Below are 18684 nucleotides of genomic sequence, written 5' to 3'. Positions count from 1 at the left end.
ACGCACGCATCGCGTTCTCAAGATGTTGACAAGAATTGACATTATCGGCGTCAATCATCTCGAGTATCTCAAGACCACATCGCTTTCAACCGTCGTACGTTCGTCAAATTAATATCAGTATTTATCAGTATATATATATATAACGGTCGCCAAGCAGCCATGCGTATGTGTGTGTGTATATATATATATATATATATATATATATATATATACAGGGTATCCCGAAATGACCAGTAAATATTTTAATGGCAGGTTCTTTTTATTAAACATTTTAAAACGAAAAGTTTAATACAAAAATATCGAGGCTACAATAGTTTCCAAATTAGAAAGGTTTAAAGATCACAAATAACAAGACTAGAATTTCGCGCGCTCAGGTACGGCAAAATAACAAGTGATAAAAGTGCTTCTATGAATTTATCTAATTTATCTAATTCTTTTATCACTTGTTATTTTGTCGTACCTGAGTCCGTGAAATCTTAGCCCTACATTCGTAAAATATAATCACTTCCAGTTTGAAAACTATTGTAGCCTCGACATTTTTGTATTAAATTTTTCGCCTTAAAATGTTTTAAAGAACCTTAGCCATTAAAATATTTACCGGTCATTTCGGGACACACACACATATATATATATATATATATATACACATATATATCATGTCTGCCCGCGGTTCTATAAAATGATAGTTTTTGCTCCCGCAGTTCTTCCTTTATTGCACTTCGCATCCGCTTACAGCTGCGACGCGCGAGATGATCGAGTACCAAGACGTTCTTGTTAGAATGGTGCCAAGAGGGACATTTAGCGCAAGTGTGCCGACTACATTTACATCATTGAAAATAGTTTTTCATTGCTGGCAGCGCTATGTTCATTTAACAAAAGTAAAATCTTATCTGTTTGCATCTCAGTGATTATCTATTATTTTGATTAATACATATTTATTGATCTTTTGTTTTTTTTCTTTTTTTTTTGTATGAGACTGTTTAATCAAGTGTTGGATTTAAATTTTTTAAATGATATTTATTATAAAATTATGTAACATGCTGAGACTTACCTTGCCAGTGGTGGCCGATTTGTAAAGTGGTCCCATGATGACGTGATCGGTAGGGCAGCCGTCGGAATCGATTAGGATGATTTCGCTAGAGTCGACACCGTCCATGGCGACTAGCTCACGAACGAAGATCTCATACGGGCTGTTGGGATCGAGAATCTCGAATTTGAGCGCTAGAGGGTCACCGACTTCGGCCGATGGAATAGCCTCGTTTCCGCTGCGATCGGTAATCTTCATAGCGACATTCGGTGAATCAACGATCACCTCTTCCGACAACGCGGGCGTGATATCGCCATGTACACCGAGATCAACTTCATTAGACACAGTCTTGTTAGTGAGGTCGTACTGACAGGTCACAGCCAGCCCGAGATCAGAACTGGTGACGATAGTGTCGTGATGTTGAATAACCACGTCGTTCAAATACCGGCCGAGACCCTGCTGCCTTATGTTACATTCGAGATCGTCGTATGCCATGCGCAACTCAAACTCGAGTGCACCCTTGACATCCTGCACGCACGAGTTGGGCGAACCCTTTGCGTACACTTTGCCGTAGAAGAGCTTGCTCGTTTGAATTCTGGTCACCATATCGCCAGCACGGCAATCGATGGTCACGTTGTAGCAGGAGCTCAGCTCGTACGTGGACGCCTCCGGTACATCGAGATACGGTTCCTGAAATTATCGTTTATTTTTGGATCGTTAATCATTGCTCGCGCCGAGTACCGTTCGACGTAAATCGCGCATTAATGCGATTTGTCGTATTAATTTAAAAGAATTATAGTAGGCGCGATAGTGATAAATTTCAAAGTACGCGAAGCACACGGATGTTTCGCAATTAAACTTCACAAAGCTACTCCGCGATTTATTGATCACTCTTCTATTTTGTTCGCTTCACATGGTTGGGAGATTTTGATAGCTTGCATCGGGCTTACACAAAAATTCCCAGAGAATTTATGGCGAAAATCGAACAGCGAACGAAAAGGGTGCATCGAAATTCCATGTACTGTATTGATTTTCGGTGATATAGTCCGCATAGCAATTAATATGTTACAATATTCAACAACAAGCGTAAGTAAAATAGGAGAGTGTAGTATTTGCAATTTATATAGAAAATATTGCCAACTTTTTAATTTTTCTCTAATAAAAACTGTATTATTTTGTATCTTATCGAGTTGATTCTCACATTTCCGATGCAATGTATAACATAAAATGATATAATTTATTTATACAAATAATTAACCATACTCTTTATTTTCAACATATAAAGCATCGCATTTCCATTTATCTGATATATCGAAAACCAATAATTATCAATCGCAGAATGATATATATATATATATACATGTGCATTTTCATTTATATCATACAGAATGATAATCCGCATTGATTCACGTGCATGTCACTTTACAAAGAATTATTCGAAATCGCTTTACATGACGCTATTTATCGCTTTCCGTTCGAAACTCGATGGCCCTCTTCGATGAAACAAATTAATCGCGAATATTGCGTTGATAAATACTCTTGACAGTTCGTACTATCTCTGCAGTTACTAATTTGTATATTTGTGGAGATGTGCCACTGTGATGCTTGCATAACTGCCTATAGAACCAGTCACGGATCCTATATATACATACTATATATGTATATATACCCCGATCAGTCTCCCATTATACATATTATTTGCTTCTCTCCGAACGAATAATCATCCATGAAACCCGTATGGCCAATAAACTATTCATACCGCGACATCGATGCGATATTTCAATTCACTTGATATTATTTAAATACCTCATTACAACGATTACTCGTACGCAGAATTGATTAATGCTTATATTACGACTTGTTCCTGTATAAAGCATGGATAATCGTATTCCTGATGAATTGGTGGTCGCTAAATCTTGTTTTTTATTTCCTCTCAGAATACTGAACGCGATTCGGACGAACTCGAGTGTTACCCGAGAGTTCGATAGGGAAAGCGTCTGCGATGGAAACTCGATTTTCCACGAATACGCCTTCGGCGGATTGTTCAACCTGGTTTGCGTGTGTGCGACGTAATCGCATTTATAGAAAATCCCCACCGGCCCTTTCAAGAATCCGCACTGTGATGCGATGAGCGAAACGACGCAGTGGTCGCGGAGCTGTTCGCGGAATTCTATTTTAAACACTCCCGATAAATTAAATCACATAGGACGCTCACAAGAAAGTAAATTGGAATGTCTGTTTCTCGCGTAGCAAGAACTATCGGACTTTATTATTAATTCGTCCAAATTTTTGTTTCATATTTTATTTTATTATATATACTATTTATTTATTGTAATATTTTTATAACTATTTTATAAAACTCACAAAACATGGAATTTTTCTTACCTGAATATCGGAAAGAGTGGCACGGGTGTGATGACTAAGACGGCAGACCATATCACCAGTATCACCATAATCGTAAGAATGGCAACGGAATGGCGAATTCAGACACAATTCCCGACATTCATCGGACGTGCCGACATCCTGATAAACAGAGTCCACAGTTTTCAGTATTCGGCCAGTCAGCTTCTTAAATTCGCAAAGTTTCACTGGTTCTTCCACGCAATGATTTTCCAAATAATCCACTCCCTTCGCTGCCTGGAAGGCATTTGAACCGGCAACGGTCAACCTATCCATATCCGATAGTTCGCATTGCTTAGTGGCGTTGATATAATTAGCAGATCTGAAATCCAGAGGAAAATTCTTATTAGACAATTTGTAAAGCTGATCACGAGTTACTTTTAACTTTTTATCTACGATTTGCAAAAAAAATAAGTTTGTCGATAAATTATATATAACTTATATACAACAACATATATTATATATAAATTATATATAACAACACTATAAATAATAACACTGTTATACGTATATATCATTCTGCCGTTTTGTGATTCATATTTTTCGTTATTTCTGAAACTTCTGTCGATTTCCAAACTGATAAAAAATCCATATTGACTGTCGGAAGAATTATTCACGATTACAAAAATATTTCTCTCAGAAGTATAATGCAAATAACAATAATATTTTATCTCACATAATTTTATATATTTTTATCATATTACCTTTATTGATAAAATGTAAAAATAAATATTATTTTTAAAAAATAGTCGAACACAATAAATTTTAAATATATCTCAATAAATATATATATATATATATATATATATATATATATATATATATATAAATAATATTCACTCTTCTATAACCAAAAGTCAAAAATGTAAAAGAGCAAAAGAATCTATTTTATTCGTCATGCACAGCGTCACTTGTCTTACAGTATGTAAAATCATACGAGAGGTCGCACGTGCTATCTCTGTATAATCATTATACCCATCTAATCTCGGAAGGTAGTAAGGAAAACACCCACGCACGAACAAATCTGAGCGCGCATCTGGGTTTGTTTCCAGAGTAGCAACAGAGACGCAACGGCACGAAGTCTGTCCGCTGGAATAATTGCTTTCCGCCACGCTTTACTGCGTCGTAATAATACGTGGTTAATGATACTAAACGGAACAATTAAGAAGACGCTAATTTACTAATGCTCCTTTTAGGATGAGAGGAGAAGAGAATGTTCTCTATGCCCGGTTTATTCTTATTTTTCTCTTTCATGCCTACCATGTGGATAAATAATGTGCATTTGAAGTCAATTAAAAGAAAGATACATTGCGATGTGCTAATACTTGTAAAACTTTAATGGTGAGAATCTACAAATTTGAATAGCAACTTCCGACAAATTAAATATCTTTTCATTTTATAATTATGGGCGATTTAAATGATAAAGTGACGTTTGCATTACGTTTCAAGTGCTATACGTGATGACAATATGATGACATCTATGAGCGATCGACATTCAAATTTCCTGTTTAATTGAAATTTCCTATTTATTGAAATTCCTTTAATCTAATTAAATTGTATGATTAGTTAATGTGTTCCGCTAATATATTTTGATTAAACTATAGCGACAGTAAATTGATTCTTGAAACAGAAAAATTCATAAGTAAAAATCCAAATTGGAGAAAAATATTTTTTAATAGAAAATAAGTTTTCCGACAGTCAATATAGATTTTTTATTAGTTTCGGCAATCGATAGAAATACCGGAAATGATGAAAGATTTGAAATATGAAACGGTAGAGTTATTCGTGGTTACAAAAATATTTATCTCGAACCTGCATTGCGTACACTAGTCACTACAAAATTGTTCTGTAAGCATTTATATTGCAACTTTATACACGTCAATAGAAAACAGTAGTATTTTATTACATATGGTGTGTCAAACAGTCAATAGCATATTTTGACAACAGCGTAGTTTTTTTATTGGATCTTTTTCTATATTTGTCATGATCTTTCTATATATGATTGTGGTCAGTATAATACAATACTTTGATTTATTTCATATCGATAGTTACTTTACGATTTAATTAAAACAAGAGAGATTATATTTACCATAGTCATTGTATAATTTTCTAAAATTTAATTTTTCTAAACAGTATATAAAATAACTAAATTTTAGAAAAAAATAATAACAGTATATAAAATAATTAAATTTTAGAAAATTATGCAATGGCTATGGTAAATGTAATCTCTCGTAATCTAATTTTCTCGAAGTAAATCATTACTCTTTTGAAGAATTGAGAAGATTTCGATTACCGTGATTACTTATAATCTATTTTCCTGGATCTGCAATTTTGTAAATCGATAGGAAAAGGAGAAGATATTAAGGGTAAAGGCGTAGAACGCGTTGCCCATTAGAACATGCGCGGTCGCATTCTTGTCGCAACCGCAACTTCCTTCATTCGCGTCCGTTTGATGTAGCGCGCGTAAACGCGTGTTCAACATACGCAACATACTTTCGAGACAAGAATCCAGGAAAATTGCGGCTCCGGTTCTTTTGTATCTCGAGATCACGTCTTCACCTCTGGCCGTTCTATAATCCGGGATTACGTATTCCCTGTATCGAACATTTCCCGGATAATCCGGAATACTTTTCGGCTTGGCCGAGACATTGAAATCATTACCATCTTCCCCCCCCCCCCGTAAGAAAGAAAAGATTGGAAGAAGCAAGCAAAGAAGAAAATCGCAGACAAGACTTAGCCGTGACATTTTCAGATGCTCAACTGGCATCATTGAATCAAAGTTTGTCTCTGAACTGGTATCCTGAGCGACGATGGAATGGGAGTCGTTCCCGTGAGGCCCGAACGACGTAGGGTGAGGCCGCCAAATTTATTCCACGTCGCTCCATCGATTTTGGATTATATTGCCTTAAGACCTGAATAATATTCATGGGTGCCACGTTATGATTTCAATATTCCTGGCGCTCCGCCGGGCGGAGGCGAAGTCGAAAAATCACCACGATCTTATGCGGTCGGGCGCGATAAACTCTGAGACTCGAGAAATATTATATAATCGAATTGGTAGCGGCCGTGGGTAGTCTTCCCGCGATTATCAATGTGCCTTTCGTCCTTACATATTCCGTCCCTCCGCGTTACCATTTCGCGAATCAATAACCATAAAATGGGAAGGGAGCCCTCGACGTGAACAGAGCGGAGAACCGCGACAATGGTCCGCAGTAAAACCGACGACATGAAATGAATGGGTCACGAAAAACGCATCCCCAGCTTTGTTTCATGGCGCTGGTGCATCAAATATATGTATATGTGAATGAATATTTGCTCGTTAAATCAACAAGTTTCGGTCCAATTGTTCGTGATTCAAATACAATAATTGTCCGATCCCGTACGCTGCCTCTCCTCCCATCCCTCATCCTTTCGTCGGCGCAATACGTCGTTTATTATTCATTTTACACGCAAATGCGGACAATCGCTTTTATTTGAAAAATTATTTTTATCCTATTCACTGATTGCGCCGCGCATTGACTATGTGTGCTCTCCGAAAGATTTGTCATCCAGTTTTTGTTGATTAAGATACCAAATCGCATTGCATTGGATGCAGCATCTCATTTCGCTGACGCGCAAGAACTTATTAAAAAAGGCTTGCTTGAAATCCTGTTATCGGAATGGCATAAAAGTTGTAGTGACGCTGACTGAGATGAAAATATACCGGATATTATGTATAAAAACACATTGAAATCATAGCTAATGAGTTGCCGTAAGTTGCAATAAACCGGCGGTGTCGCTAACGATGATGGAGTACGTCAATCATTCTTGTGAAACTAAAAACGCGATGTACCTCAGTTTTTCAAGCATAATTCATACAGTTTTATCACGAATTATTAATTATACTAGAGAAATAACTATATGACTGACGAAAAAAAAGGACGATGATTATCCATTGAATTGTTTTGGTATACAAAAATAATTGTGATAAAGTGCTTTAAATATTTATGAAATTTTTATATTACTTATTTATACAATGAGGGAGTATGTTATGCTATAAAATGTTTTTGTCTACCGTGTTGACAAGTTGACATTGTAACGATCATGGTACGTTAATTTATAGTTTAACAAGATTTATTACATTGCTTGCACGATGAATAACATGCCATATACAAAAAGAATAAAAAATATAATTAAAAATTCAATTTTTCTTTTTTTATAAATTAGAAACTAAGTGAGCAGGATAGAATATTTATGCTAGCATAGTATGTTATTGTTTATTCACTACGTATCAATTCTGTAACTTATAACGTATACTTTTGAAATAACACTTTTGAGGCAACTAATTGTAAGAGATCTTTTCTCCTTTCGTGTAAAACATCTTGTTCGTCGTACATCGTCAAGCTAACTTTTTGGGTGACATTATCGTCGAAAATCCTCTACTTAGGGAGAAACGAGGAAATACAGCCACTAAAGGCCCGACCCTTCAAAATTTATTTCGGATAGAATATACGTTATATAATTTGGGTATCTCCTGTGGCAAATAATTAATAGATGAAAAGGGAAAAGCATGTTTACAGAACGTATTTCGCACTCGTATCTCCTCCCGTGTCTATTTCTCTAATTGATTTGTAGTAAGAATTTAATTGCATCCTTTTTCACGATTTTTTTAATATTTAATATTAAATTATTGATAATAAATCATTAACATATACTCTTCTATAATAAAAAATTAAAACTTTTTTCGCGAAAAGCCTCTGTTTTTAATGCACAATTGTAAATAAAAAACATTTGTTATGTGACATTTTTTGTACAAAAAGAAAGCTTTCTTTAAAGATATATAAAAAGGAGAAATATCCAGGAGGATATTACAGAGTAAACCTGATATACGATGTATATTCGACAAGCCTTCTTCTGTTTCACGACTAGAATTCCTGTTACTTACGATAGAGCAACACGAGCCGACTGCAAGTCTAGCGATGTGACACGAGACACAGGAAAAGATACGAGAATAAGTTGAAAGTCTATTGCGCAACGATAAAGCCTTTTCTGATTTTCTTTCCTTGATTCAGGACAAAAGTTACCCAGCACTCGTCTCGTACGACTTAGAATAAACATCGAGGGAAACTTTAACCTTCCAGGCAGATGTTAAATGCGAAGTTAACTGCGACGGGACGACATTCAGTCTGTCTCTTCTCTCTTCGACTCGTTCCCCTTTTTCTGTCTTCGACATCCTCTCCTGTCTGCGTGTTATCGCTCTATCGTAATTCTTTTTCCACACTTCTACGTCATACTATTCCGTACAAATGGCGAGACAAAAAAGACAGGCCAGATCAAACCAGCACGAGAGGAGTGAAAATGAAGTGAACGAGAGCGCGGCGCCGTCGGTGACGGTGGAAAAGAATTACAAGTAAGTCGCCCCGCTGCATCTCGATGAATCTAAAATTATTCTTTTCGCTTGCTACAGCGAAGGGGAAGTACCATCGCGAAGGCACCTCTAAAAGACAGTCCCTGCAATAGGTACATTTATGTATATATACATAAACCTATATTGAAAGATTTCAATCGTAAAAATAATTTCTTTCTATCCATCCATCCAAGTTTTTCGTTCGCTTTCGAGTGTTGATTTTTTTAACTCATCCAATGAATATTGACTGACAAAGAACTACGTAGGAAGTACTTTCATTACATTGTTAATGTCAATCCATCGGTCGAAAAAGCATGATTAGGTATTATCTCTATCATTTTTTATTTAATTTAGCATTTTTAGATTGCTTTAACGAAAATCGATAGAATGGGGATAAATCGTTTTTATTGGATAAAAATTTTGAACAAAACATGTAATGACATGCAAAATAAAACTCTTTCTGCATATTGTTGAAATTTATGAGAAATTCAAGAAAATTTTAATTTCATAATTAATTATTAATGTGTTCAATTAACAATTAATGTGAAAATTGCCGATAAACGAAGAAGAGATATTGTACATTGTAAATTGAAAGAATCGCGTAAAAAGAGTTAATACATCCTATGTAACGATAAATTTTACAACCTTAATCGAGCCATTGATCGCAATCGACGATAATAACTAAATAAGGAAGCTGTACAAAAACCATCAGGGGAATTTGCAATATCCGATAACAAAATATGTAATGCGTTGGGCGTGTCGCGTCATGTACGAACGTATCTCAAGTATCTCACAAGTTCATACACGGACAGAGTATAAATGACGAGTAAAAAAGTAAAGCTAATTTGCATTACTTTTTTGTGATTGCTCACTCTGCCCTAGCCCGTTGACCCGCAACGCTGGGTAATCCCACTAGACCCGGATAAGCGACGATATTAATGATCGTTGCGTAAAAACCAGCGCGGCAAATTTCATGCACGCCACCGCGCCCGCATATCTGGTAACATTATTTAGCCTCGTGCTCTCTGGAATGAACTAATCAGCTTTATATTGTGTATATACGGAACATTGGAGGGAAATCCAGCGTATTATTCATAAACATATATCAACAAGATATTCGCGTATGCGGCAGCATTTACAACGCAAATTGTACGCGCGATTGAAAGAAGAATCTCACGGAGAGTATTTTTTTAGGATGATAGCTTTCGCAAGTTATTTAATGAAATAATAACACATAACATATAATAGACAAAATTATTATTAGCAGAATGTAATTTATGCAGAGGCTACCTTTTTATATTTTTGAAAAATGTATGAAGAAAAACTGAAGAATGATATTTTTATATCGAACAAACTTTTATATTTAATTATTTTGCCTGCTACATAACTATTTCGCGTTTATATTATGATGGAAGTTATTGAATGATTAATTAGTAGTCATATTATCTCATTAATAATAACAGTTATCCGCGTAGAGAGATTCGTAATATCTTGATTGCAATGTAAATTACAAGTGGATGCGATTTTCATAATGCCAAATGCTAATGACCACACATAATTCTATATGATTTTAACGCAGAGAAATCCATATTTCATACGATTTTAACGTATTTATCATATTTCATTTTATTCATTGCATAGCGAGGAAATGGTTAAACAAATTTATTCATCCCTCATGATTACAGTGACGCATGTGCTAATGTCCGCCCAATGAAAGATAAGAGCTTAATGCAGCGTCGTAGAATGATGGGAAAGGATATGGATAGAGAGTCACTCTGAGAGAGGGTGAGGAATTTCGGCGAGCGTTTAGGTAGCTGCCGGCAAGCTATGGTCCACCACCCTGTACCTCAGCGCTATTACTTGGAGATATACGTCGTCTACGCAATCCCGTGATGCATTGCGCGTTCAGCCGCGACTGCGAGGCGAGACGCCCTCTCCACGAAATTCTCTCTCTCTCTCTCTCTCTCTCTCTCTCTCTCTCTCTCTCTCTCTCTCTTTCTCTCTGTCCTCTCGCCCTCATCCCTCACCATCTCTCTCCATCTGCCACCCCGACCTTCCTCTCGCTTTCTCGACAAATGGCCACAATTACGTACATGTGCCAATACATAACCCACACCGCTAGCCGCGCCTCTCTCGCCAGCCCTTCTTCGACAAAGTGCACCACCACGAGTAGTCGTTCGTTTACTCTCCGATGTTCTCGTCCGATACCGCACCTTCCCTCTCTCACGATTCACTCTGTCGTCGTTTGCCTTCTTCTTTCTCGCTTTTCTCGATCCTCGCAGCCCTTTTCGTTTCTCTGCTTATCCAGTTTCTATCTCTCTCTCTCTTTTCTTTTCTCTTCTTACCTACGCTTCTCTATTCTCCGATAGTATCGCGATAGACGTTTAAGGTTGAAAGGAGAGAAAAGATACCGGAACTCGTTCGTCGACGAGAGCTATCCACCGAAGCAAAACGAGACATCGTTTACGAGTACGTCGCCGCGCGCTTTCTCAAGCTGTCGTCGCGATCGCGCGGCTTTCACGGAATACACCCCCGGTTAAGGTACTATTGGCGAGGGAGTAAATACACGAAATTAAACGGGCCGCTAGTTGTCAACGCAACAAACACAACGCACGCGCGGTAATTTTTGTTTCCCCACCTTTTTTTGTAAAACAAGTATATTTCAGAGAGATGTATTTTTCCCTCTATGAAACATCTCTTTAACTCTCTGTCGGAAAATATAATTGTACACAATATTAAAAAGTTACTTTATTGTGCGAAATTCCATTTCTCTCGACTTGTTGCGAAGCGATGCGATATCTGTTGTTGATACTAGAAGATTATTATTGCAATGAAATGATGGAAGTTACAATGGTATTCGAAAGTGTTATTCGTAGTATGATTAAGTAATTTAATTATTGTGGAAATAATATCTCCCAGTATCTGGGCGCATTCTTGCAGCGCGAAGAGAATAATAGTATTTAGTCGTGATGTATATTAGATTCATCTTACATTATAATCGAGTTATATTTTGCATCTATGTAATATGATGATTACTTTTAGCAACGCTAAGCTGTCCGAATTAAAGCCGGCTCATGAAAATCGTAATAAAATAAAGCTAGGTATATATCAAACAATTCTCTGTTTTCTATTGACTGAGATTCTAACGCTCCATCGCTGCTTTCTTGAAGTAAACTTGTTTGCTAGGAAACGCAAACACGATCGAATCGCGTATTGTCTCAGGTTGACACAGTTAGTCTCTGACGAGCGGAAACGAAATTTCAGACCGGCGTAATCCCGATAATGGCAGAGCGTCGTTGTATCTTCGGTAGGAGTTTCGGAGAAATCTCGATACTCCCAAGAATAGGACGCCCGGCTTACCGGAGGATGGAGAAACTTGTTCTATCCCAGATTGGGAAACGGAAGGTGGGCGTCGGAAGATGCGTTCGCCGGATAGATGTTTCCACAACGGTATATATATATATATATATATATATATATATATACTCATACATGCACGTTGACGAACTTGTACACGACGGTGTCGAGATTCGTACGCGCACGAATGTGATATATATATATATATGTACACGTATGTGTATGATGCTCGATGTAATTACGATAAAGTTAATGTAAGGGTGTCGGGTGGCCCAGCTGGTACTGCGGTCGATCGACAAAGACAGGGGATGTAACAGGTGCTATTTCGTGAGTTTCGTAGTGTTGGCGTTTGCTTTTCTGCTGTCTGACGATTAAACCGGATATATTTTGTCGAAAGTTTGAAAGTTTGATCGCGCGTGGTCCACGAGCTTTTTCTCGCCAAAGATGTCACGGAATCTAAATCCTGGATTCGTATCTAATTGTAAGTCGTACTTCGATCCGTTACGTTAAAAGCAAAAAACGGGACAGTTTGCTAATTTATCGCGTACACTCGGCGAGCTGTAACCATCGAGTCTCCACGTTTTGCATCTCCATGAGAGACAAGGAAAGCAATTGGCTGCAATGGCCGGTCGAGCTTCAAAGAGAGGCGCATTGCGGTAATCAATAACAAAGTTTGAATCCTTAATCGTAAATCTTCACTTATATGTCAGCGGTTTCCAATTAATAAATATATACGTTACGACTAATGAATCGCGGTCTATTTGCGCGATACATAACGAAAAGGTAATGCCGTTCTGATTGCGAATTAATTACTTATATCACGCCATTTGCATATGCAAATTGCACAACCGACCTGCAGACACGGAGGAATTGAATGAGAGGAGGGTTGGAGGAAAGGAGGTTAATGCCACCATCGTCGCCGGCATTGCTCTGCGCGAAAGAGAGACAAAGTGGAACAGCAGAAAGAGAAGTGCTGAGCAATGCCGAGGATATCTCATACTTATCGCGGAATTCCTTTCTATCGTGAGCTCTTGTAACAGTCCTTGTTAAGTGACAGTTGATAGTAATGCCGCTATTAATACGCACGTCAATTGTACAAGATCAAGTGCGGTCGCACAACTTGTTTCACTAAAATGCTACCTATACTAATATGAGATTGAAGAAATCTTGTATGACATATATTATAGTTTTATTCTAAATTATTTTACTAATGAAAAATCCAAGTAGCGAAAAAGACGACCGAGATAAATAAGAGAGACCAAGCGAGACTTTTCACTGTTATAGTATAATGCTATAGAGTGAGACGATAAGTTCAAAGATGCACACGTACGGCGTGTAGATATATGTAAAGTCGTATCGCCCTCATTGCTATCTCGGTCGTAATCCTGCTTAAGTCGCGATATGCGAGCATGCGAGAATTGCGCGATCGGTAGAAGCGTAATCGCCAGTACAGCTGAACACTTATATACGCACACGCGCATACACATATTGGCGAGATATAATTTAACGGTCTTCTCGTGTTGCATGCGCGTCCCTATCTCTCGATGATAACGACATCCCTTTAGAGACAGTGTGCGAACCGTGACGGAAAATGGCATGGGGTGAGGTCGTGCGGAATGATGAAGAGTTAAGAGGAAAATTCGCGTCGTTGATTGTGTGAAAGTAAAATGTCTTCTTCAAATATATCGCGCGGTCCAATCGTGTCTGAAATAAACCAGCTTGTTAAATCTCGACTTTTAATGTCGAAAACGTTTGTCTTTTTGATGTTTCGCTCGTTTTCTGTCTCTCGCGCCGCATTATCGTCCCTTTCACAGGAATTTCGTGGTAATTATAACCGAATGACTTTTATCGAGGCAACGTGCTGCAATCTCACCGCCATTCGATTAAGCAAATAAACCGTCGTGAGAGTTACACGAACGCGCACGGCGGTACAAGAAGGCGAAGATAGATGAAGGGACGACCACGCGGCTCGAATGATTTACTCGGATTCCCAATCGCCGAGTTTAAATGATAGTTGTCCAGGAGCTACCGGTCGTTGGCGAGAGGTACCATCGTGTATGGTGGTCTCCGCGTGATCGCAACGGCTGCTGTCTAGAAGGCTGTCACTGTCATCAAGCTGCTACGAACTGCGGGATCTGTGACGGGGGTGGCGTGATATCTCCCCAGCGGGGGTTTCAACCCGCCGAGATGAGTACGGGCGATTGTGCGAATGCCGCCGGTTAGGTTCTATGTTGAGTATACCTACCTACCTACCTACCTACCTACCTACCTACCTACCTACCTACCCAGCTACCTATACCAGCGTTCAAGGCTCATCTCGTCGGAGATAACGCTGACGCAGAGTGACTATTCCATGGACATTGATTCCTTACGCTCGTAAATTATAGTTTGAAGGAAATCTCCTTTATGAAAATTCTCTCACCATTGTGCACCCAAATATGATCAAATATAATTAAAGATTACTGTGCATGTCTACTATAATTGCGCTTGTAAAAAATATAGAAGAATTGGATATAGATTCATATATATAAAAGGATTTATTAACTGTAATAATTTTGATTTATGTAAAATATCGAACATGTTTAATTCATCAAGTGTATTAAAAGTCTGAAAAAATTTCTATTCTATAGACGGAATTAACTGTTGATAATAAGTATGTTTTTATAATACATGCACGAAGTTTATTTTTATTAATTATTTTTGACGTCCTTATTTTTATACAAGAACTATTTTTGTAGAATTTTATCCAATGCTTTTATCCAATACTTTCTACGAATCTGTTACATATAATTTATGTACTATTACTTAGCTATTTTTTTGCAGGACACCCACATTATTACGTCACGAATATTCATTGTCATTTACTCCTCGGTAAAGCTCTTCTCCGATGTATTCTTAAAGAGACAGCACGGAAAGACAGGTTAATGCGCGCTTAAACATCACAGGAAATTTCTTCTTTTTTTTCTATTTACTAGGATCTATTTACTAGGTCAACGCTGCACCGTATCTTTAAGAGAATACTACAGAGCATATTTTTAGTAAATAATATCTATAAAATTTAAATTGTATTTTTATATAGTGCACGTAAAATCGTGTATACATATTAATTTTTATGTTCTGCTATGTGCGTATTTATACATACATATATATATATATATATATATATATATATATATATATATATATATATATATATGTAGATATAATAAATGCTCCTATTTACGCGTCCATTTCGCTCTACTATCTCATGGAGATTAAAAAAATGATGCGCGGATTAAAGGAACGAGTGCACAAACGCGGGGATTCGTTTTGCCTTGCATAGGATATTACGCATCAAATACAAATCCCTTCGTAATTACCGCAAAACACGATATGCAAGATGCGGTGGTAATTGAAAGACTAACGTAAGAAAGCACTAGCAGGGTGTTCCTAGCTAATTAACGGGCATTCATGTCCGCTGGAAAATCGACATAATTGATGGGAGAGTAGGAACTTGAAAATCTTCTGAATCGGTAATCACGGCTACCACCGTAACTGAGTGCCGCACGGTCGCGCGCGGCCATTCCGCATAATTTTACTCTTCTGAGGAATTTCAAGAGCCAGACATACCATGCTTTCAACTAAAGCTCCTCGACGCCTTGGCCAGCTTCGTCGGGGCAACCATGGCAAATCTCTCGATCGCGGCCATTCACGCGGAATGCAATTAACGTTCGCGGAGAGCGTTTATCAGCAAAAACGAACCTATTCCCTGTAACTCTTTTCCTCCTTGTTTTCTAGATCTTTCTCTCTTTCTGTCTTTCTCTCTCTCACTCTCACTCTCTCTCTCTCTCTCACTCTCTCTCTCTCTCTCTCTCTTTCTCTTTCTCGGTTTAACTCGTTTCTCCTCATCGTTTCTAGTCATCGTTACGGCTAAACTTTCCTTATTACCAGGATCGAGCAACTATCGGTTTACGTTAGCAGATCGGGTGTAATTTCTTCCCAAGAGGGATATCCGTGGAAATTTATTCTTTCAAATGGCATTTAACCCTTTCCGCGATATCGTAACAGTGATTTCTGTGGCTAATAAATTAACATATATGTACTCGTACATGTGAGAAAATTGCAAATTTGAAAATCGTCTATATAATTGCAATAACAAATGGAAATTGCCGACATAAAATCTTGTATCTTTAAACGATCTTAATAATCTTTACTGCTAGTAAAGATAAGAAAATTAAGATCTCTGTGCAAATATTTACTTAGAATTAGATTAATTAAATTAGAGATCATACGTGCATATTCTTAACGCGCAAGGATTCGAATTATTCTACTACTCATCCGAATCTCATGCATAGCGACGTGCATCGCAACGCCCACGCCTAAGCAAAACCGAAGCCCTGCAACCACTAACGATTTTCTAGCGTGCCCGCTTATCGCGTGATTAATGATACACGAATGCAACGACGACTTAATCCTTCCGACGTTTGCCTTTCGCACACTATCGCCAACGCAACCACCCGCGGATGTCTTCAAACAGATAACGCCGTAGAGAGAAGAGGAGGAAAAAGAAGAGGTAGGCAGCAACAACGCGGCTTTAACGTATGAGCTGACAATAGACGCGGAAGCGCGGTGCGTTGAACGCCAAAGATGAATGTTGCATGAATTCCTACTACGGATCCACGATTGTCCAAGTCGCATGCGTGCTCTCGGAACGTGACGGAAAAACATTACTCTTTGCTGAATTGCCGTAATTCGTAGGACATCGCGCCCGTACATCCGCGAAAGGTACGAGTTAGGATCGTAGGCCGCGAATATATTACAGGCGAGATATATCTACGACATTGTCGTTTCTACGAGCCGGAAGTAACTGTTATTACACGCAACGAAAGCTGAATATTATTCAGATGATATTTCGACTATTCATCGTATACATGTGTATATATTATTGTACATTGGAGATTGGTTATCGAAAGATTTCCATTAAGTAACAAGAAACGTTGCTAGCTACATACAAGAGAATGTTACTTTCTTCATGTATGTGTACAAGCGCGATCTACGTCCTGGATTTTGCGGAATTTCAGAAAGCGGAAAGTGGAGTGTACGTAGAGTAATCGCTACCACGCGAAACTAACTCGTGCGAGGGAGTCTCTGATGACTGTTTAGTCAAACGAACACCGGTCAATTTACATTTTAATAGCTCGTGTGGTCGAGGTCGCGTCGTGGAATGGCCGTTATTTGGCGTACGCGTAGTAACAACGTGTTAGCCCCTCCGTGGCACTCTACGACCATGTATTAAAGTGATAAGAACCATGTCGGAATGACGACGATTCCCCCTGAGGAGAATTGTAACCCGAGGTGAAGGAAAGAGGACCCGATTACGGTGCAATCATCCACGATATCGACGACATTCCCTTTGCTTTTTTCCTGCTCTTTTCGGTTCCTTCATCTTTTTCTGCCTGTCTCGTTTCTTCTTTTTTTTCTTTCTTTACATCGGGTTTCGCTTCTTCGGCGCTATTCGGAAGCACGCCTAACGATCAACCATCCTCTTTGCAACCACCGTTCCGTAGTTCTCCTTTGTGACGCTCACACATGGGGAGGAAAGGGAGGAGAGGGAGGAGAGGATCCGCATGAGCGCTTGAAAAGTCGATGTCTGTTGCGGAATTTGGCTCTGTCGGAACGGTGACTTCGTCTCTTTGCTAGATTTGATGGTCGGTTGACCGATTTCAGACTAACGAGGTGCTCGTTCTCATTGCCACGGACCGCAGATCCGGCCGCAGTAGTAAAAACAACTGACGGATAGGACCGACCAAAGTCGTCGCGAGCAACTCCCTTTCCGGCTCTTTTCCTGCCTAATTATCAATTGCAAAGAACTTTTAGCTTCTGCAATTCTCGTTATATCATAATGCTATATATTATAGTATCACAATGCTATTATGTATTTCAAGAAAAAAAAATGTGAGAAAAAGAAAAAACATATTTTTTTGTAGTAAAATTAATATATAATAATTCGTTGAAATATGCATTTCCGAAAACTTTTTTAAAAAACTATTCGTCCTCTTAAATTACCTTTCCTAGCTTGCCTGCACATGTCACGCATTAATCTTATTATCCCGTTTTCATTGGTTGAAAGTAAGTATATGAGTCCGAGACTGCACGTGAATGATTTATGGCCACTCGGAGAGTATTCTCGCAGTATATCTTAGATTTTCTATATTTGCTCGCGGCCTGAAAAATAACTTTTCTCCTTGACAGTAGGTCGAGTTAAAGCGATTCGTAGAAAGCAAAAAATCAAATAATAATTATTTTACCGATGCGCTAACAAGCGTTGTTACGATAATTGGGATAATTTATATTACATTTCTGTATTATCCGAAATAGTGGTGAAGTGGGATTATTCCGTACATGCAATGATTTGGCAAAGCAACGAGAATCATTTTTTTTTTCTCGATATTCGGTCATTTGTTCTGACACAAATTAATTAATTAGAGATTTGCGTCACGTCTTGAAAGAAGCAAAAACAGCAGAGGGAATCGTT

At 38.2% G+C, this 18684-nt stretch overlaps 2 protein-coding genes across 13 annotated transcripts in view; one reads left to right on the top strand and one right to left on the bottom strand.

Moving 5' to 3' along the window:
- Positions 1–18684, bottom strand: part of Neo (ZP and PAN domain-containing protein neyo) — a 287267-nt gene that overhangs the window by 11885 nt on the left and 256698 nt on the right. For all 9 annotated transcript variants that reach the window (XM_072892974.1, XM_072892978.1, XM_072892977.1 and 6 more), the window contains 2 exons: positions 3413–3749; positions 1052–1717 (listed from right to left, as the gene is read on the bottom strand). In XM_072892974.1, the coding sequence (XP_072749075.1) occupies positions 1052–1717; positions 3413–3749 (1003 nt within the window). The remainder of the gene's footprint in view (positions 1–1051; positions 1718–3412; positions 3750–18684) is intronic.
- LOC140666131 (autophagy-related protein 16-1-like) overlaps positions 1–18684 on the top strand; it is a 277683-nt gene that overhangs the window by 175059 nt on the left and 83940 nt on the right. The gene's annotated exons all lie outside the window — the stretch shown is intronic.

The sequence above is a fragment of the Anoplolepis gracilipes genome, chromosome 5 (assembly GCF_047496725.1).
Source record: "Anoplolepis gracilipes chromosome 5, ASM4749672v1, whole genome shotgun sequence".
Classification (NCBI taxonomy): Eukaryota; Metazoa; Arthropoda; class Insecta; order Hymenoptera; family Formicidae; genus Anoplolepis; species Anoplolepis gracilipes.
This window is presented reverse-complemented; position numbering and strand designations above follow the sequence as displayed.